Source organism: Parus major, chromosome 3 (assembly GCF_001522545.3).
Source record: "Parus major isolate Abel chromosome 3, Parus_major1.1, whole genome shotgun sequence".
In the NCBI taxonomy this organism is placed as follows: Eukaryota; Metazoa; Chordata; class Aves; order Passeriformes; family Paridae; genus Parus; species Parus major.
Genome location: NC_031770.1, coordinates 90,271,432 through 90,294,045, shown reverse-complemented (window position 1 = coordinate 90,294,045; position 22,614 = coordinate 90,271,432). Strand labels below are relative to the sequence as shown.

Genomic DNA, 22,614 nt, shown 5'->3' with positions numbered 1-22,614 from the left:
TATGGAAGTAGGAATAACAGTTTGTTACTAATATGTATAAATAAAAAGCCTACAATTTAATAGGAAAATTAAAATAAAATGCAATAGTACAAAAAATACTGACAGAGTCTGAATACAGCTTGACACCCTCTTGGTCAAGTTGTTGGTAACAGCTTGATTAAGTGCTGGCCACAGTTTTCTTGGAGTGGCAGACGTGGTTTTGTTGAAGCAGTGGTTTTGTAGAAGGGTGTAGTTTTCTTTTGAAGGTTGTGGTGATACAGAACGGTCTGGGTTTTTTTGGGAATCTAGTGGAAAAAGTCTGACTGTGGTGTTCTAAGCCTCAGATTATATCCAGATAGGAATGCTTGGCTCCTCCCCCTGGGTGGAGCATCTCACAATGGGAAGATGGAATTTTATCAGTCATGCAGTGAGACTCAATGGCCCATTAACAGAAGAGATCCCCCCTGGAGGGAGGATGGGTCCTGGAAGAGATAAAGAACATTGTCTCAACCTAGTTTTAACAGATGGTAATAGAATAACACATAGTCCTGGTTACATCTTGCATTGCAACCTCAGATGCTTCTTAAATACAAGCAGAGTGAAATTAACCTGATTAATATTTCTATGCTACCTACAGATCTGTCTTTTGGTTCATATACTAATAAGACTGAAGATTATTGCTTCTTAAATGCAGTTGTGAAGATCAAAATCGAGTATGAATGTACTAAGCCAATTACAAAAGCATATAATGGATGTACAATAGCCAGATAAGAAAGGGATTTGAAGATTATAAAACAGATAGTATAATATACTCTCCCTTAAACTTTTTTTTGCTCATGCATGCACTGGTTTTTTCCTACCTGCCTCCCACCCTCCAAAAGTTCTTTATCCCTTGTATATTGGCCAAACCACCTAGGGTATCTTGTTGAGTCCTGAAGTTGAAGATCTTCTTTCACTCCACTAAAACTTGTATCTGAGTTTGAGACTACTCTGAGACTTATTTCTTTTAGAACTTCAGTCAACTCTAAGGCACAAGAGGACCACTGGGACTAAGTAATACACAATTTAAAAGTACTTTACTTGAAATAATTTCTTGAAAAATATTTGAGACCTGGGGTTTTGATACAAAGACAAAATGAGATCTAATATAGATAGGCTGGAATTTAATCAGTGACAAATCTAAACCTATTCCTATCAAATTAATTATTTGCATGAATACACTTTATTCATGAGAACTAATTTGGAAAAACATTTTATGGTCTCATTTTCATTCATTTGTCACTTACAAAAAAGAACTCATGACATGCTTAACAAAGCAAAGTTTGAATTCACCTTCTTGAAAAGCAGCTTGTACAAAACAGGGCTTTTTTCTTCCAGCTTTTTTCTTCTTCATCTCCAAGAAACATCAGCTCAAACTTAGACGAGAGAAAGAACACATTTTGAGGTTGGATACCTCTTTTGTGCTGTAGATCGGTTAACATATAGGAGGTATCACTTTTAAGCACTGGGGAGATTTACAAATACTGTTTCCTTCTAGCTACTGAAATGAATGTTCTTTATTTCAGATGACTTTGAAAAACCTTGTTGTTGGCAGACACTAAAGAAATACTTAATGCAACTGTACTTCTAAGAAATAGATAATGGAAAGCTGAAGCTGTCATTTATAATGAAGTCTGTATTGCAGACCTCAAAAATAATTCAGAAAGAAGTGTGTGCTCTGATTCAGAGTATGGGTATACAATTCTTCAGGACTCAGAGATTAATGGTAAATAAAAAGGACAGTTAACTTAATACCACCTTTTCCAGTGTTTTATTAATAATAATCCTGCTAAAAACATGCATTAGAACTCATAATGATGCTCACCAGATGTCTTTTTGCTGGTCAGAAAAGAAAATGCTAACTTTTTTTTTTCAATAAAAGTAACGTAAAATAAAACAGACACAAAAAAGCACAGAAGAAAAATTGCAAAGTAGGGGGTGGGGGAGAAAGCAATTAACTTGAAAAATGTAGAACTGAAAATTAGAACATAGTTTGGCTAAGTTTTCCACTTGGTAACTGTAATTAAAGAGAGCTGCTTGTCTTACTGAAGCAATAAAACAAAATATTGTCTGCTTAGCAAATGACCTTTAACTTGCAAAAATATGCAGTTCTGAATGCAAATGAAATAATGGCCTGGAAGAAATTAAATTTATTTGCCATTTTTACATTTTGTGTGTACCCTTCTGCATTCTTGAGTCTTTGAACCATTTCTAAGTACACTGACAAGACATTTGTTCAGAATACTCACTGCGTCATGTACATGATGTGTTGTAGCATAAAAGCTACAATTCAAAAGCTGACCTTGCAGGGTAAGGTCAGGACAGGCTGTAGATTTCCTGATTTGTGTGGATCCAGTATTTTTACTTACCTATAGGAAGGTATTAAGGGACTGTTAAAATTTCTGCTCTGAAGCTGAAGAAGCAGCTGCAGGATCTCAAGCTGCACTGGCCTTGGTTTATAGTATGGCTTCTTTTTAACTCAAGTTTGGCAAAAATAGTAGTGTGATTAGTAACACTTCAATAACATTTATAAAAAAAATTGCAAGGAAGGATGTTTTTCTGAACTGACACAAGAGAATCTACTTTAGAGCTAATACTACTCTCAAGAACCTAGTATAATTGCTCTGTGTGGATTTAACTCCAGACTTTTACCCAAGGAGCTTGAGTGTGATGGCAATGAGGCCTGCCTTCAGGTAGTCTAGGAGAATATCATGACTGTGCTGAAACATACACATTTGATATAGATGAGTTTTTCCACCCAGAAAGACTAGACAGGGCAAAGCAAAACCTTGTTTTTAAGCCCTGTCTTTTGCCTTCCTAGGTTGCTCCATTCCAGAATCCTTTAATGCTCATGAGTTTATGGAGATCCTGCAATGTGTAGTAAGACAGTATGAGGCATATACTCATAATAATGTGGCTTCACATCTGATTTTAATCATCTGACCTACCCTGTGCAGTAATGTGCAGTGCTTTTGCCACAGAACCCTTACTCAGTGTGTTACTAGAAATCTTCTTTCAGTACTTATTCTCAAATTTTGAATGTATGTAACTTAATACTAATATATTCATGTTATGATAGATATATTTGATGTATATCGTTGCAGTGTCATTATTTTTACACAAATTTTTTACATATAAAACTTCAGTGTAGAATCAAGTTGGAACTTCCAAGAGCAATTAAATGTGACTGCTTGTTTGGAGTTGGAAGTAATGCAGTAGAAATTCTTTTGTCTAAGAATAGAACTAAATTTGATCAAGATAAGTGTATATTCTTTTCAGTTGTCAGGCTAGCAGTAGAATAAGACATCATCAGTAAGTATTGCTGGCAACAAGTTAGAGTTTGGAAACTTGTATTTCCAAAAATACTGCATCGAATTTCTTTCAAATATTTCAATGCAAAAGTTTTATCCTTTTTTTCTTTTGAATTTTGGTTCTGTTTTATTGTTATTTGGGTTTATATTTTCACAGTGTATACATAGTCAGTTTGAAGTATTGTAGAGCTTACATAGTGTGTTCTGAGTGCATGTTTATCATGAATTTTAAAAATTATTAAATATGCTGCATTATGTTACTTCTTATGATATAAATAGTATCTGGATTTTGTGGTTTTTAAATGTACACAACCACAGAATGAAATTACCATATGTATGTTGAAATGACTTCTACTTGTGTTATCTTTAATCTAATTTGTCAATGGTATCTAAATTGTGCTCTATGCAAAGAGTGTTCATATAATGAACAGTCATGGTGTGCATTACTAGTCTACATTCTATTAGTCTAATAGTCTACACAGGTAATTCCAACTCTTTCCTTAAATGTGAAAGATTACTTGGATAGAGAACTGTTCTGTGTTGATAACAGAGGTCAGAAGGAATTGCATCAGATTTCTATCTTCTGTTCTTTGATTCATTGCTGGGTAAAATTAGTTGCCCTGGAATATTTTTTTTGCCTGTGCTCCCAGTTCAAAATATTTTTGTACTCTTAACTCAGCACATTACTCAAAAGAAACTGAATTTTAGTAGAGACTTCGGGAGCTTACTACTTGTGGTTGTGGTAATGTGTTTGGTGGCAGAAGTGGAAGTTAGTATTTCATATGGAGCAGTAGCTATATGGATAAATAATTTAAATTCATATAATGATTTTGAAAATTAGAAATAGTTTTTTGAAATCGTTGTATAAAATTGAGTGTCTGCTTTTTCTACAGGATTAAAATGTTTGTGTGTATATATATTTATGTGTGTTTTTATAGCTACAAGTAATTCTTAGCTAAGATGATCAAAATCTCTTCTTACATATGTTTTTTGACATAGACCATATTCTATGTAGTTATATATTTCTCTGATACTGCTAAAATTCATGTTCTCTCCAACCTTTGTGCATACTGGAGGCTTTCATGGTCAATGGTGATGAACTTCCTCCTCTTCTGACCTCTGTAATAATAATTCTTCCCAAGCTTATTTGAAGTCCATATGGGGCAAACATTCCTGCTTCTCACGTAAGCTATGGGGAGTATTGCAGAAGGTAGGGGTGCTTTTTAAGGTGTCTCAGAATAGCTGATTTGAGTATTGCTGTATTCTTTGAGTATACCCTGTGTGTGATATTACTTGCACAACTTTTATTCAGTAGAAAATACTGAAGAATGAAAGAATGTTTGTTTAACCTTGACATAAAATACTGAAAATGTGCCAAGAACCCCCAAAAATACACTATCAAAATAAAACCAAAATAATTAAAATTATATTTCTTGTTTCTGATGTGTCCTAGCCAGTTTCTACCTTTCTTTTGGAAGAAACTGGAATTTTAAATTATAGGTTTTCTTTGTTGTGGGTAAGCTTCCTTTTCCTTTCCATCTGATGAAAAGTCAGTAGACCAGTATTGTTTTTATTTCTGTGGCATCTCAGGTTAGAAATCCTTTGCATTTTGTTTTTTCTAAAAAAAGCTTACATTCCTGTCTTCTGTATCATTTGCTGTGACATAAAACATGATTGAAGGGTTTTCCTTCCTTCCACGTAATCAAAGTTTAGTATTTCTAGTATATGTGTTAATTAGTACAGCCTCTTTCCCAGGTGATATTATAGTTGTGAACATAACATTTTAACATAACATTTTCTAATTTAAGGAGTTTTTTTCAAATGCTTTTTTCCAGATTTTTGATGTTTTCTTGTTTCTTTCATGTCTCTAGCCAACAAGGACACTAGTTATGACAAGTATGTCTTCTGAGTAAGTATTAACCATTTTGACTATTTAGTCAGCCCACCATTTAAATTTCAATGTTGATATTTTTTTTTTATGCCTACAGAAAGTAAAACTTAACTTTGGATTCTTCACTTTATTTCATTCTGTATTCTAGCTATAAACTTGTTCATACATGTATATGTAGTTGTTATTTGCACTGTATATGTATGTCTTTGTTGCTGTGGTGGAGACTGAAGTAGATCCATAGGTGAATTCAAAAGGGCTTCAGAGCAATAAAAGTAAAATTTTAAGCAAGTTTTGAATTTTTCTGAAGGAAATGTAAATAGTTGTATGTAGTAAATGGTTCAGCCCAGCACAGCCTTTTTGCCGTACATTTTAATTATTTCTATTTAAAAAGTCATAATCTGAAACATCAGTTTTAAATGTTTTATTTCATACGAATAGTTGCAGAATAAATATCAGTTGTAGGCTTTTTAGTGACTTAGTTTCAAAACATCAGAAGCAGCTGCCACTGCATATTTTGGGGGAGAGTTAATAATTTTCTGGCATGCTCTTATCATTCTCTTAAAAGTCTTAAAGTGTAAGGAACATCCAACAAAAACATGATTCCATATTTTATACTACACTTGCTTACAGTTTTTGAATTCTTTTTCAGAAGTCCAGATATTTATACTACCCAAAAATCTGTTTCAGGTTTGATGTAGCTAAATGTTGACAGTTACATGGAAATATATACTCAGAAACAGCACTTAGTGGCTATGCTTTCAGAAGTTTTTGTGAAAGGTTTTCAATAGCTGTTAACAAGTGTACTTATATATGTCAGAAACATTAAATGGAATTAATATTGTTCTTCTATTTGATGTGCCTGGATGCAAGTAACACCAGAACTATAAAAGTCATGCACAATGCAGAATCACTGTGGAGGAGGTAAAGATCATCACTACAGTGCAGATAGAAGGGGAAAACAGAGGCTGTGGTCTGCCTGAAACAGGAGAACAAATACTGGCTGAGCTGGGGAATTTATTTTGTTTTTAAAGAGGTCATTGATATATTGTTTCTTTCATGTTCTTATATGTTGACTTCCCCACTACCCAATTACTGTTTCATTAAATTAAATTGTTGGGGGGATAACAATTGCTTTTCTTCGGAACCTTACCATCAAGACTGCTTTTGGCTGACTGGAATTGTAGGCATTCATCTGCATGTAAGTGGGTGAAGGGAAAATGACTCCTTCTGAAACAACAAAAGAACAGAAAACACTCCTCCAAAACACAACCCTGTGGTCAAAATCCAATTCTACTACCCAGTAACTATAGCCTCAAAAGTGGTTCAGTAGAATGTACATTTTAAGGTGCATAAATCCAATGGTTTCATGGCATTGGGTTTTGCAGTGATATTAGATGCTGCTCACTGATTCACAGCCACACAGCTAATTTTCTGATTTAAAAATTCAGTGATTTTTTGCTGTAAATTTTCATCCACCAATTTTTTGCAGCTACCTCAAGTAGAAACTGGTAAGTTTCATATGCAGTTTGTAAGATGTCTTCGATTCAAGACTTGTAGAACAGAATTTTTACTTCTCCTTGTAAGGAATTTTGTATAGACACAGGAAGAACTTAGAAAAGGTTCACTTAAAGCATGGAGCATATGCAGTCTGGGCAAGGCCAGCCCATATGGGTTGCAATGTTGCAAAAACATTCACTTGTAGGCTATATCAAGCTAAAGCTCATAAAATGAAAAGGGAATACTAAGAATTCTAGTAACAATCAAAGCTATATAGCCAAGGCCAGAATTCATACTGGAGAGAGGGTTAATCATAGGATTTTTTTTAAGTATCTCAACATACAATATCACCTTTTGATTTTATTATGAGATTAATTTGCTGCACTGCTTTCACTATAAATTTTTTTGTAATAAACTTCTTGAAAAACAGATTGCTCCAATTTTTGTAAGAATTTGTTTTGCAGTTTCATTTGGATTCTGCTAAGTAGTGTTTGTTTTAGCTGGGATATTTTGGGAGTTTTAAGAGACTTCCTTTCTGTGGAGTTAAATGTAGTGAGAACAAAGCAACCCCAGAGGCTTCTGGAGATGCTCTGAGTGCACTTGCATTGTGTGTGTGATTAACTCACAAGTTCTGCCTTAAAGGATCACCACTGTGGTAGGTGTGACTGTGTTCAAGGTTGTGCCTTGTGCTGCATGGACATTTCCAAGTTAGTGTGAGGAGCAGAGAGGCCACCAGAATTTTGCTTTCATTTACAGATATTTAAGGATCATTTATAATTGTAAAGTAATCATTAATAAAAGCAGTAAATTATTATCATGCAACAACTTTTCTCTAGTGATACCAAGATCTTCCTTTTTTCATAATTATATATTTATGTGCTCCTGTGTGGCTATATAGAGAGCTCAAATTAGAAATTCAGAATTAGAATTCCAGTTATGGATGGCCATTCTGGACTTTAGATCTAATTTTATATATATTTCATTATAATTGTATTTAAAGATATGTGAATTTATAATTGAAACATTGGCATAGATGTGTAGGTAGAAAGCCAGACAGAACTTTATGACTTCTCTCTAGATTTAGACACAGCATTATTCAGATGCTGAAAATCTCATGTTTCCTAATGAAAAACTGTTAAATGTGCTGTGTCTAAATATTTACATTTCTTGGTAATAATTGTTATAGTACTACAAAAGAAACCAAGATTTAGGCTCTGTTGTGTTGGGCACAAACAACTTAATAGATAATTGTGCTCTCAAAAGCTTTTATTTAAAAGATAGATGTGAGGGGCTAAAGGGCTTTGATGTGCAAGTAGATGTGATTTTGTGATAATGTAAAAGGGTCTGTTTGGACTCTGAAGAGGCTAATGAATTTAGGGCTAGCAAGTGGGTAGAAGCCTTAGTGAGAAAAGGATAAAAAATGTTTAGTGGGGAAAGAAATGAGGTGAATTTGAATTAATTTGTGTTGTGCGTATATGCTTTTGTAATTCTGCCTTCCTCCATTCAATATTGCATGGGATTTTTTACCTTTTCTTCTTTTTAGGAAGCAAAATACAGTAATGCAGATTGTGAATAAACTTGGAGACTTTTTGTTCTCAAATGAAGTGTGTGAAACAACAAGTCATGTAGTTACTGGGAGTCCTCGTCGTACCTTGAATGTTATGCTGGGAATTGCTCGTGGCTGTTGGATTGTTTCTTATGAATGGGTAAGAAATGCTTTTTAACTTTACTAAACAATTAATTAAATTTAGTTTGTATAGGTGAAATACCAATCATGTTTGTGCCCACATTACATGCAATAATGCCAATTTTAACTTATTCAGACTTACTTAGAGTTAGTTCAGTTAGATGAAATTTGTCTTTGTGAAGATCTGTTAGTTTGTTAGAGTTTTTCAGTGCTTACTTTAACCAAAGTGTTCCTGTATTGTATCCCATTATCTATTTTAGGAAAGTCCAAGGACTGATCTCATGGATGAGAAACTCATGTCCCATACATTATTTTTGGACAGATTAATTTCTGCTCAACATTAGCCAACATTATTCAGATTGAACTTTTTATGTCCTGATATATTTATGTTATGTTCTGAAACATGTATTGTGTAAAAATTAGTAAAAATGAAGGGAAATTCTTGGATATTTCACTGCAAGTGGGAAAAATGTCAAATAGAAATAGTAGTGACTGGGTGGGGAACTTATCTGTCAGCCCAGGCTTAAACCATCTCAACTGCTCACTGTAATAATAAAGATTAACCACTCAATCTAACATTGCAGATGAGAGTTTCTCAGCTTTCCTCATGCTTCCAGAGCTATAAAGCATAGATGTTGAAATTTTTATGGAAATATCTCTTCATCTTATACAGAAAAGGGTTATTGAATAACTAAATTTCTTTGTTTCCTCTTTCTTACGAATACTTGAAAATTTACTTGTTGGGCAGAAAATAAACTGCTGCCTTTTTTTTTTCAAGATGTCTGGCACTCACCAGTATGGAGCTTGTCCTATATATGCTATATATGCAGTTATCTGATGTTGCTGTGATAGACTGCAGGTTTTTCAGAAGTTCTTTGTGATTAATTTCCTTTGAAACAGAGGCTTTGCATCTTTGGTCACCTTTAGCATCCAGTAATGTGCCTTTTTGGCAAAAGAAGAGTAATAGCATCCTTGGCTGCATTAAGAGGAACATACTTGAGCAGAGGGTTTGGAGAAGAACATCTCCACAGACTCATGCCAGCCTTCTATAGGATTCCTTGCATCTATTAGTTGAATACGCTGAATTATCTGTCCCACACTTAGCTTTGTATGGAGCTTTAAACAAGTCACAACATAATTGTCACAAGTTACTTTTTCATAACAGGGTGCTCAAACATGAAAGATGCATTCTTCCTTGAGAAAAAGCTTTAAAAAACAGCTAAGATAGCTAGAGATACAGATAAGTACTACAAAATAGATTCCTGTTTTTGTACATGAGGCAGTATTGGATAATTAGTATTCCTGCAAGTGCCGTCCTAGAATTTCATTGCCCATTTGATGCCTTGCACTTCTGTGAACGAAGGCATGGTGAAAATATCTGCCTGTGCTCTTCACAGACCAGTATTGATTGAAAATGTTGTCCTCCTGTCTTATGGTCTACTTTGTAGACTCCTCATGGGATCATCTATATCCCTCATATAATACCAATAAGTTGAATGAAATTGTTCCAAGTATTAGTTTGTCGCTGTAGATGTTATTGGATCAAATCCTGATGCTGTTTTCACTCATTTTATTAAGCTGCTATTTAGACAAAATTCTGGAGTTACTAGGAGAGGCACATGAGAAAGAACTAGAGACAAACTTCATATCTTCAAATCAAAAGTTTGTTTGATCTTTTAGTATCTGCTTATCTGAAAGATTGCTGTTTTAAATATTTTTAGAACTGTGCTTATCTCATTCACAGAGACTGGGTCTAACTTTGCCCATAAATGTGTATTCCCTCTGTTTATTTATTTATTTATTTGTTTGTTTGTTTAGCGGAAATAAAACAGTGCTTTGAACTTTTTTTAAAAAAATATTTCTTCACCTGGTTAAGTCATTGAATCATATAATATAAGAGCATTATTGTCTTATTTGATATTGTGTCAATAGCATACTTTTGCCATCTTTTTACCCAAACTGGTTAACTAGAGAAGAGAAAACTGAAGCCTTACCTTGCCAGAATGAGGAATTCAGTGGAAAATAATTTTCTCCTTTTATTGATGCTACATAACTGAATCCTTTAAATGTAATCAATCCTACCATTAGTATTTTTACTGATAAAATAGTTCAAATTGGATAATTAAAATAATCAATCTGGAAAAAAATTTCAGTACCTTATAAACATGGTATTACTTCTAAGCAATGATGATTTCTTTTGGAAGATGTTTATCAGCATTTGAAGAAGCTATTTACCACTGCCTTTTGATTTGTAATGTGGACATAATTTATGCTGAAGTGGTTTTTTTTTCCTAAGAAAAACTTAAAATGTTATTTTTAAAGATGGATGCTGGAGAACTACCAAATTTACCATCAGACATTTAATCTTCATAGCTCTCCATTTACACTTTCAAGATGAATTATTCAAGTACAGATACCATATGATCATTCAGTGTGCTAGCTGGATAGGTGAGAGATCTTAAATAATAACTAATCAAATAGGGTGTTTTCAGACCCATTGAGCTCTTTTGTAACTGCACAATTGAAAACTTCTAGATAGCTCTTTCTTCTCAACAGAAACACACATTCTGAAGTATTTCAGCTAAGAATAGTATTGCAAATCATAACTTTTTTGCATGAATCTGAAGAATTTTTTGGTGTTGCTTTGAAAATAAAATTGGTTGAAAAATTGCCAGTCAGAAGCAAACTTTCAGTGACTTGGAATGGAAAGCTCTTGTCTTTGTTTTCATGAAAACTGAATGTTTTAGTGAATGGTGACCTAATTATTTACTGCAGGACCTGTTCATGAACTCACTATCCAATTTTCTTTTTATCTAGGAAAGTAGATATGATGCCTTTGTACTCAATTCCAGAACCATGATAGACAAGCATTAATTCATCTTTTGTTAAGACAAACAAATTACATTTCTAAACAAAATTCTGTAAATACTACAAGGGTTGATAAAGGTCATTGCTGTAGAATTGGCCTGGAAAATGAAATAGGATTACTTAATCATAACTAATCTTTTGGGTTTATATTTTAATCTATTTCAGTTGTTTTCCAGCTACTTTTGATACAAACATAATTTTGGTATTATAAGGACGTGATGTATATGTAATAGAGCACAGCACATCTGTTCCTGCTCAAGTTTATTTATGAAGAATTTTTTCTAATGTTGTATGTCTCTATGAATTTTATTCAGTTACAATTTCCTCGGTTCAGTTAAAGTAGATTTATATTATGATTAAGAGAAATAACATTAACAAGTTTCTTTTACATTCAATAAATACATGCAGCTATAAGTTTTAAGCTAAGGGGCTTTGATATTTTTAGTGTAAATTGTTAAAAGTAGTTATAAAAACTATACAGAGGTACCACCCTAAAATTTATAACTTACAATCCTAAGTTGCAGTCTTAATTGTATTTTTTTAAGAAGTTACAATACTTAGCTGAACACTGCAATGCATTATTAGGTCTTGAATATTTTTTTAAAGGTCATTGATTTATTAATGAGATTAACTCTTATTTTTATATTTGGTATAATATAAAGGCTGTAGAAATTATTTTCTGTTTTTGCACAGCTGTAGCATTTTCAAATATTTGATTGTTCTTTTTCTAAAAGTAAACATAATATTCTTTGGATGTTTTATAATCAAGTTTAGCAATAAGTCTAAGGATATGCTGCTTTTTATTGTCAGCAAAAAAATCACTCTTCATTTACAATAGCCTGAAAAATTTGATTCCTCTCCTCACAAGTCAAACATCACTTGTCACTTCACACAAGGCAGCAGCTTTTGTAGAAGTTCACATTAGATGTTGTTGGTTTCCCTGGAAGTAATCAGGCATAAGATACTTTGGACTGAAAACTACAGAACTTATTGAGAAAATAATTTTGTTATGAAAATTGAATTTGCAATTTACTACTTGTAGCAACAGTTTTAGGGCAAAAGAGTTCTTTACAGAAACTTATTTTCTTACATGAAATTAGGCTATTTTATAATGTTTACATTGCTATTTTATGATCAATTTGTTCAGAATTTTCCATTTGTGAGCTGTAACATTGTAAAGGATAACTTTACTGCACTCAGTATAATGCCAGTTTTTATCTATGGGAAATATTTCATAGACTTGTTCACAATTTTAAAAGGGAGCATTTTATCATCTAAATTAAAACTAATAATATATGCACTTGTATGGCAGAGTATTTTAGTTATTGTGAATCAAGCATGGAAATAATTTCAGACACTGATGAAATTCAGTTTGTTCTAAGATGAATAATGACAACTGTTTAATAGTGCATGGCTGTGCTAATGTCTCCATCTATTTGAAATTGCTAGAGAGCTATTAAGGGAAAATATGAAAGAGGTAGAATTAGCCTAAGACAGGGGTTGCCTTTCTGATAAATTCCACATATCCCATTTTGGGGGTATATTTGTGCTTGTTCAGTTAGCTTCACTTGCTCTAGGAGCAACAGGATGTCTCAGTGGTTAGTAACATTACTTTTTTTGAACTTAAGGGTGCCAGATGGCAACTACAGAAGAGACATTGTGAAGCTTAAATACCTGTGAAGGGGAAAAGTTGTTGAATTGAGTGACACTGAACAAACTTGGCAAAGATACCTGTGTTTTACCTCTGTGAGAAGCTTCATGGCTCACCACTTACAAAACCAATAAGGAAAAGAATCTCATCTTCCATCAGAATGGGCTTCAGAATTTAGACTGTCTACAAATTAGGAGTAGAATGTTCTTTATATGACTCAAGTGCATAGCCAATGTAGGAACTTTATCTTTTTCCATTTTCCCATTAAGATAATGCTTTTAACAATTGAGGGATAGTATTTGAATACTCTCCCATGCAGCTTCTAATATTATAGTAAACCAACTGCAAGTTATGATAAATTGTTCTGAAAAATGCTTAGAAAATCAATTCATAAAAAATGCTGGATGGAGTAGTTTGGATGGAAAGTTTTACCAAAAAATAAAATTATAATACTGTATCACAGAAATTGGAAATACGACCATTTTAAGTTGTTAACCAGTTGGCGCTGATCCTGATGGGAGCAGAAGTCTGCAAGTGGGCCACAGTTTTAGGGTTACTAGTCTCTAAAGATGGTATTGATCCAGTGTTTCAGAGCTCAGTTGAACACAAATGATTATGTATTTTCTAGAGAGTTAGTGTTCTGCAGTCTTTTTTTGTGCTCTAACATATGACACTGACAAAGGAGGATACCACAGAGAGAGAAATTGAATTATTCTTGTTTGCGAGATGATTTATATATATAATGTGCATTTTATGCAATAGTTGCATAATCCTTGTAGTAGTAGGGGTCCAGTACTGTTTGACATCTTCATTTATGAGTTGGATGATGGGGAAGAATGCACCCTCAGCAAATTTGCAGATGTGAGAGAAACAGAAAACTGTGAGGGGTGTTTGATACGCCAGATGGGTGTTTCTGTTCAGATGGACTTTGACAAGCTGGAGAATAAGCCAACAGGAACTTCATGAAATTCAATGATTACTGAACTGAGAGAACAGAACTCATATATTGTAACTTCCATTTTCAAATTTTTGCTCTGCAATATGTGATTAAAAACAGTTGAATTTTCTAATATCCTCACAATGTTTTAAACTTTAATATAGCTATGCGTAGAAGTACTGACTGATATTTCAATGGTTTGTTTTAGTTGTAAAATTTGTATCTTTCTGATTTATTGATTTTTCAGCAAATCATTTGGTTTGGATAAATGAAATAGCAAACCAGCTATTGTAACAGCACTGTCACTTCTAATTACACATTCAAAAAGTTTATTTTAGAAATTTTAAGATTCTGCTTACCACTTATTTTATTTTAGGTTCTGTGGTCTTTGGAATTAGGCCACTGGATCTCAGAGGAACCATATGAACTTTCATCCAGCTTCCCTGCAGCTCCTGTAAGTTTAATGGTCCTTTAAGCTTGTGAACCTTCTTTTGTTTATCTGGGAAATGATTTTCCCTCTAAATAGGTTTTGTGAATAAGAAAGCCTACTAGAAAAATATTTTTTAAAGCAGATACTGCAAGGAATTATTTTCTTCTTCATCCACTATTTTTTGAAATGTATGCAAAACCTTTGGTACATGTGGAAAATGCAAAATATTGGTTCACTAATTAACACCTTAATAAACCAGCATCTTACTGAAGTATAAATATACTTTAATTTTATTTCTATCTGTACCTGTATACAAACTGGAGGGGCATATTATTGCCAAATGGAAAGATCTGAAGGTCAGGGACTCAATTTTTTTGGCCCAGAAATTACTTGGGCAATGGAAAATTACTATGGTCTTCTAGAACTACTAAGCTGGAAAAAATGAAGTATTTTTCCTGCCTCTAATAATCATTCTCAAGTACTGAATTGGGAGCTAGTGCAAAAGAGGAAATGTGGGGGCATGATGTACCTGTGTAGACTTCAGTGCACTTCATGTATTGTAATTTATTAAACAGGAATTCTATTTTGGTTTTAAAAAAGGTCGAATCCTAGCTGGCTACTAGTCAATCATTCCAATAATTTTCCCTCCACTAAATTAGTGTCTGCAATTTATTTCTCAGAGTTTCATACAGGCTTTGAAGAAAGTACAGTTAATGGAGTATGAAATTTATTTCTACTGTAATTTTATTAACTTTTAGGATCTTCTGTTTAGCATTCTTTCTAAATCTATAACTAATGTAAATTTACATATTCAACATGAAGCTTTATTTAATGATGTAAGTTGTATATTCTCAAAGTTTAGGGAAAATGAAGCAGTTATTCTCAAATAACCCTAAAGAAATTAATTATCCATTATTTCATATTTTTTTAATAAAATTTGAAAGTAGATTGTGGTATACAGCAAATACAGTAAGAATTGTAAAACTTAATGTGAAAAATAAATTAGAAGCATGTTCTTTTTTCCACTTCTCTGTATTTCTATGAAAAAATCTACACTGAATTTCATGTTAAGTTGCTTTGAATTTTCTGTTTCTTTTCAGACTATCTTGATTACGAAGTATGCTATCAGTAACAATGTACAAAACATTCTTTAGAAGTGCTTCCTCTTGGGGTTGTGTTTGAGATTCCATTTAGAGGTTTTATTCTGGAAGCAGAAGTAAGGAGAATTTGAGAGATGGTGAGAATGTGAAATTGAGGGAAGTTAGGGTTGTGCTAAGAACCTGAATCACTTCTTTTTGCAATGTGCTGTTCTTGCAAAGGAACAAAGTTGGAGTCCAAGGCAATATTTCCATCACCATTCCAATCATACCCTTATTTAGTCCCTCTTAATTTCTTACTGTAACAGATGCCTTATTTTTTTTAAGATACAATTATTATTTGATACAGAATGGTTTTTTTATTTGCTTTTTTTTCTTCTTTCTTTCCTGCTTCCTAAAAAGCACTTAGAGAAAATAGAAGTACATTCTAGTTTCACATACTGTTTATTTGATTACAGGAAGGAATTAAAAGTAGGGGTTACCTTGCTGTTATGTTTTGCTTGTTTGTACCAAGTCCAAAGCAGGTTTTGAAGCCTTCTGTTTCCTATTATTGCCTTCCTTCTGACATGTTGTCCTTCTGTGGCCTCACTGTGGTGTTCGGAGTTAAAGCCATGCAATCTTCTTTAGATGAAATGTCATTTAAAGACATTTACACTCTAAAATTTTACACTTGTATTGATAAATTGATCTTTTTTACCCCAAAATTAAGTCTCATTAAACAATTGATCCATTCAGTGTCTACATCGGTATTTTTGATTACTTTCCCAGAATAGTCATCAGAAAGCCTCAGATTCTGTAAGCTTTTCAACAAATCAAAACTAGCCATGCAATATTAAATTATTTTTTTCATACAAGGTTTTCTTATTAAAATAAAGTTAGTGTTAACCAGAAGTTAACACTGCTTTTCTTCGCTAGGTTGAGCATTCAGATGCCATCATGGCTTTTAAGAACATTTTGGAGGACTTTTGTTTGTTTGTTTTGTTGGCTTTTATTTCTCTTTCCTTTTGTTATTGGTGTAGATATGCTTAATATCACAAATGTTGGGAATATTTTCTTTAGTTGTCTGATTAAATGTAGCAACACAGGAAATGCAGTAATGTAGACTCAGCATTTCTATTAAATTTCATAGAATCATGAAGTATTTTAGATTACCAGGGACGTCTGAAGGTTGTCAACACATGTCTCCAAGGGACTTGTCCAATCCATCCTTCTGGTAATAAATGAATAAATGAAAAGGAAATTCACTTTCTCCAATTCCAGTTTGTATTTACTGCCTGTTGTCCCTGTCTCTTGTCTCATAGCAGAGCACCTCCAAGAAGGGTCTGGCTTTGTCCTTCCTATGTCTTCAGTCAGGCTGTTGTAGGTACCATTAAGGTCTCCCCTTCCCTTTTTCTCCTCTAGGCTGAAAAATGACAACTCTTTAGGCTTCTCTTGGTATGCTGTGTGCTTGTTGGTATGTGTGACCTCTCTTCTAGCCTTGCTGTCTAAGACGTTTCTTGGAAATTCACGAAAACAATTTGGGAAGTTTTTTGGTTTTTTTTTAGTTTGGGATACGTATATGCTTACAAGTTTGCTATAAAAAACAATAAAATACTAAACAGTAATTCAAATACATTAGAGATTATTTTATGGAACTCTTCAGACAGTGACTGAAGAGTTCAATAAAACTGTTAATTTACAGTCTTTAGCTTTATGTAAAATCAGATCATGAAGTAACATTAGAAATATTTCTTGTCTCTGTTACACTTAGTAATGATGGCAGATTTTCACTGAAGAATGGTGGTGGTGTGAGTGGTGGGTACTCACCAACTCAAGTTGCTCAAAATCAGCAACTTTAATGATTGTCAATATAAAAACATTTCACAAAACTGTTTAATTATTATTCCTCAAAACTATCTCAAAAACTCAATTCTCAAAACAATTTACTGTTCTCAAGATTGAGCCATAGAATCATCAAGGTTGGGAGACACCTACAGGATCACCCAGTCCAACTGTCTACCCAGCACTTTCACTATAACCCCTAAACATCACCCAGCAGATCCAAATGCTTCTTGAACACCTCCAAGGATACTGGCTTCATGACCTCTGGGCAACCTGTTCCAATACCTGACCATTGTAAAAATTTATTTTTTTTTTCTAATATCTAATCTGAATCTCCCCTCTCTCAGCTTAAGGCCATTTCTTCTGGGCCTGTCACTGCTGGCACAGTAGAAGGGGAGCCAGACCCCACCTAACTACAATCTCCTTTCAGGTGATTGTAGGGAGTGAGGTGCCCCCTGAGCCTCCTCCATCTAAACAACCCCAGATCCCTCACCCCCTCCTCATACAATACTTTTTTAGACCCTTCACAAGCCTTGTTGCCCTTAAAATACCTTTTGTTAAGTTAGCTTTCAGAACATGTCTGGGGTTTTTGTTTTGTTTTGGGTTAAGTTTGTGCATTGTAACTAATTCAGTCAACTGCTGAAATCAAAGTTTTACAAAAATATTAGGCAAAGAATAAGCATGAGAATTAAAAACTAAACTTAATTTGGAGAAAAACCTCTACTAAATTATTGTGATGTATGAAGAAACATCTTCTCAATCTGATTCACAGTGTTTAGTACAGAGTTTTAAAACATATAGTAATAAAATGAAGGGGAGAAAAAAAACAAAGATCACCTAGTAGAGTAATTTATTCACATTGTGGCATACATTAAGGGCCTACCTACAGAGAACTTTTAGGGAGAAGCCCTAACTTTACTGAAAGAAAACCCTAGTGTGACATTAGATAATTTTCAGATTATTTTTCTTCCTGTTCTTAAAATGTAGTCATTTATATCTTAAGTCACAAGCATAAATTTAATTGTATCAAAGAACATGCATATGTTTTTCAGTTAGGTTATTTTTACAAAACATATAGATATATTACAGCACCAGGTGATAAATGATTGTCATAGACAACCAGACATCTGGTGTTAATGCCGTTGTCTCAGTTTATAAAATACTGATCAGTTATTTTATAGGTAAATGACAAGGGAAGAAAAAAAGTGCATTCTTCATAAAAATGTATAGGAATACATGCTATATTGTAATTTGTAGGGATTTTCTGTAATTTAAAGACAGTGACTGAAATGGACTGAAAAAAATTATGGGTTTTGTAAATGATAGTTCCCAAAAATAAATGCAAACTATTGAAATGCTATTTGTCCTCAGTTAAACATTGTCATATAGGCTATTGGAAAAAAATCCTCAAATAAGTGTAAGAGATTGTATAGGAGACTATGGGGCAAAAGAATGTATTCCCTAAGTATAGGATTGAGCTAATTACAGAATGTTATTTTTTTTATGTACATCAAGGGCACACATGACACAGAAAGATAAATAGTTCTAGATCTAGCTCAGTGTTTTATATTAATGTTTTAAGTTCAGTGGTGAGGCAAAATGCATATTCCTAAAACTATTTTAGGGTTTTTTTCACAGTTCCAGTTATTTACTAACACATACATAACATAAATGGTCAGTAAAACAGAGTCCTTAAGTTGTCTGATGGTTTCTTGGATGTTCTTTTTATTGAGTCATTTGGCCAAATTACTGTTATATCAGATTGGTGCTTTAGAGTTTAGGTCTGGTTGAATAATATGGGCTTTAGCTGATCAAAGCAATTGATTGCAATTCAGGAACTGTACTGAACTGACCCCTTCAGAACACTAGTGCATGTTTCTGGGCTTGAAAAAATGAGACAAGTTGCTTGGTAAAGTCTTTGAAGACTATACAATACATAATTCACATAAAGACAAAGCATTTAGAAATCTGCTGGTCGAATCATCATAGTTGTAGCTTTGAGAGAGTATCCTGAGCCCTTCCAGTAGTACCACTTGATCCCATTAAACTTGTTGTTGTTCTGTCGTAATGGATAATACATTCCATTGAGGTTAGAAGGACCACATGCGTCAAACCACCATCCTGCAAGACAGAAGACAAACATCAGCAGAAGTAATTCTCAAAATAGTATTTAAGGTCACTGTTTCTGGAACTGAGAAAGAAAACTAAACCCAGTTTTTTGTTCTTATGATTTGGAAGCGCCAGTATAAAATTCTTGCCCCAAACTCAGGAAGGAAATGTATTTATGTATCAACTACATATTATTGAATCTTATGCAATATATTGTATTTGAAAAATGAGAAGGGAAAGTTCAATCAATTTATTATCCACATCAAACATTTCTGACAGTCTGAAGGCAGAACACAACTTGAACTATAACAATACTGAGTTGCCTTTGGTTTTATCTACTCTTTGGCAAACTCCTGTTCTTCACACATTTAAACTCCTTTCTTAATTCTTTCTAGAGGAATTATTCAGTACTCTGGGCAGGTCAGTTCGAAACCTCCTGGAATTTCGTAAGAAGGAAAAGGAGAAAAAAACAGCCCAAATGTATTTTGCATCTGTATAGTCCTGACTTGTTAGTAGGTCATATTAAAAAATTATTTTTATTAGTAAAATAATATTTTTGTATTTCTGTTATGGTGGCGATAGTGTGTGTGTTCTGTTTTGCAGGGCAGTACTCCAACTATCCTTTCGGATAAACTGAAGCTGTCTTTTTTTCTTGCAGCCTGTGCTATAGGAAAATTAACAATTGCTTAAGAGATAACAGAAGAGAAGCCAAATTTACAAGGCACTTGTTTACATTTCAGAATGTGGAATTCCAGATTAACAAATTATATAGAATTACTTGTGTAGCTGAAGATAAAAACACCACCTAGAACTCAAATATAACTAGTGAAAAATCATTAGAAAAATGTAGATATATCTGTGGTATATTTTTACCACTTCATAACTATATTGAAATACAGAATTAAATTCTTGTACCCTTCTGCTGCACTTGCAGCACCCAGCAGCTCTTGGGGGTTTTTCCTTGGGTAGTTTGGGAAAGGGCTTGTGCCTAAAGAATCAGGACCCATTTCACTGACAAGCTGAATCTCTGAAAGAGGGTTTTTGCAGGGAGTTGTGTTTTCATCTCTGAGTGTACTCATTCCTCAGAAGAGGAATCTGCTGTCTCTGATTAGTTCTACAATTACAGATTTTCTTGTCCCTCAACTTGTTTTCCCTCCAGTTTTAACTTATCTTGTTTTATTTTAACAAACTTCTGTCAAATGGTAAAATATTTCATCTGGAGTCACCATACTAGTTTATCTATCCATGAGTTTGAACTTTTTTAAAGATCAAAATTTACTAAGTCAAAATTATCACTATCTCATAGACAATTTCAGTGCCAATAAAAATAGGAAGACTGAGAAACATAAAAACATTCATACCTCCTGTTAGCATTTGTGAACATTTGCAAATACATTTGTCATTGTCTGCATCCTTTGTGCTAAAATCATTTCCTGGTTGGCTTATACTACTTATTTTGCCCGCTGTCCCAGTAAGTCCTTTAAGGTAAATCCTGTAGAAGTGAAAAATGGAAAAACAATTATTACGTGGAAGTTGATGGTAGTTGTCTGCAAAATAATGATGGAATAACTTGCAGTAAATATCCTGTTCAAGTAGTTTAATTCTCTTCTGGCCAATGTACTGCTGTAAGCTGTTTTTCAGCACAATGTTTTCATATGAGCAGAAATGGTCAGCACTATATTCTAATGAACATGTGTTTGTTCATGTCATAATAGAAGAAAATGAGAGCAAGTAGATAGTAACTTCTAAGATTTTTTCATACAGATCATGCATTTGTTAATACTGAAAGTGCATTGTTGTTCTTCAGTGCAATAGTACATGCAGTTATTTTTATTAAATTCAAATATTTAAACCAAAACTTTTTATTCCTATTTTGTTGTTTATACAACACAGCAATTTAGCATTACAACCTCATATATATATATATGAGGTAACAGCCTTACCAGGAGTATTGATTATGAGCTAGTGAATGATATTTCACAAGTTTCTCAGTATTCTCATATCCCTTTCCACTGTCATAACTACTCATCCTTTTCACATTGTTCATAAATTTTGTTAGCTCATCACAAGTATTTCAGTTTGCTTCATTTCCCTGGCAAGGTATATGAAGCCTTTCACTGAGGCTGCTACTGTTGGGATCTGCTTGCAGTGCCACTGCAGTCTCAGTAGGGAGAGACGGGGCACTAAACTGGGCAGGGCAATTACACAACTATTCCTGTGTTACCTTGAATTGGGAGAACTTGAACCCTCTGCTCCCACAAGTATACAAAAAGATACAAAAAAGTATCTTTTCAGTGGCTGCATTTCTGTATCAAATAGCTTATGCTTCTCAGAAGTATTCTACTTGTTTAAAGAGGATATCTGACTCTCAGGATAAGTAACTTGTTCCCTAGTCGGTCTACATCTTGCATATAATTTTCTGCTTATGATAGTAATGGTCTTCGGTAGTTTAACAGATTATTTTAACCCATTTTATATTCCCTATTTTAAAATATAATTAATTCATTTTTATTCATTTAGGTTTCAAAGGATCAGTTCATTACAGATTTTCTTTAAATTACCTTTTAAAAAAATCACTGTTGTTTCTTAAGATGAGTTAAAAATTATGTAAGCCAATTTCTAACCTAAATTATTTTAAAGGTTCCAAGTATAATATATGAGCCTAGGCTGGGTCTTCAAATATCATCTGAAGTTTAATATAAGCATAGTATTATTTACTTATGATTAATAATAATTTTTAAAGGTAAAACAGAAGATGAAAGGAAGTGGATGGAAATTGAAATGAGACATTCTTACTGGATATCAGAAAAACTTTTTACCTTGAGGTAAAACAAGTAGGTTGTGCCATCTCTACCTCTGGAGGTTTTCAAAATCCAAATGAAAAACCCTGAGCAACCTTTGTTTGACTTCATAGCTTTGATATCAGGAAGTTTGATTCAAACAAAGTCCATTCTGATCTCAGTTTAATATGAAGAAATTTCGGTTTATGGGCCAACTCATAATCTTTCCAGCATTCAGAATGTATTAATCTTTTTAATGTAATAGATCACAGATTCATAGAATTGTTTGAGTTATAAGGGACCTTAAAGATCATCTAGATCCAACCCCTTTGCCATGGGCAGGGATACCTTCCACTAGATGAGGTTGCTCAAAGCCCCATTCAGCCTGGCCTTAAGCACTGCCAGGGGTGGGGCATGGAAGATATTCTTAACTGAATACTTTCTTAGGGTTTTTTTTTCTTTTTCATAATGTTAAATATATTCTTTAAACCACTCCCCTTTATGATTAATTACTTGT

The 22,614-nt window shown here is 33.6% G+C and overlaps 2 protein-coding genes across 3 annotated transcripts in view; one reads left to right on the top strand and one right to left on the bottom strand.

Moving 5' to 3' along the window:
• Positions 1 to 22,614, top strand: part of MCPH1 (microcephalin 1) — a 129,494-nt gene that overhangs the window by 31,466 nt on the left and 75,414 nt on the right. The window contains exons 10-12 of the mRNA XM_015621623.1: positions 5,201 to 5,238; positions 8,261 to 8,423; positions 14,237 to 14,314. Of these exons, the coding sequence (XP_015477109.1) occupies positions 5,201 to 5,238; positions 8,261 to 8,423; positions 14,237 to 14,314 (279 nt within the window). The remainder of the gene's footprint in view (positions 1 to 5,200; positions 5,239 to 8,260; positions 8,424 to 14,236; positions 14,315 to 22,614) is intronic.
• The window catches only part of ANGPT2 (angiopoietin 2), a 41,857-nt gene continuing 37,284 nt past the window's right edge, over positions 18,042 to 22,614 (bottom strand). For both annotated transcript variants that reach the window (XM_015621624.3, XM_015621626.3), the window contains 2 exons: positions 20,679 to 20,809; positions 18,042 to 19,329 (listed from right to left, as the gene is read on the bottom strand). In XM_015621624.3, the coding sequence (XP_015477110.1) occupies positions 19,169 to 19,329; positions 20,679 to 20,809 (292 nt within the window). In that variant the 3' untranslated portion in view covers positions 18,042 to 19,168. The remainder of the gene's footprint in view (positions 19,330 to 20,678; positions 20,810 to 22,614) is intronic.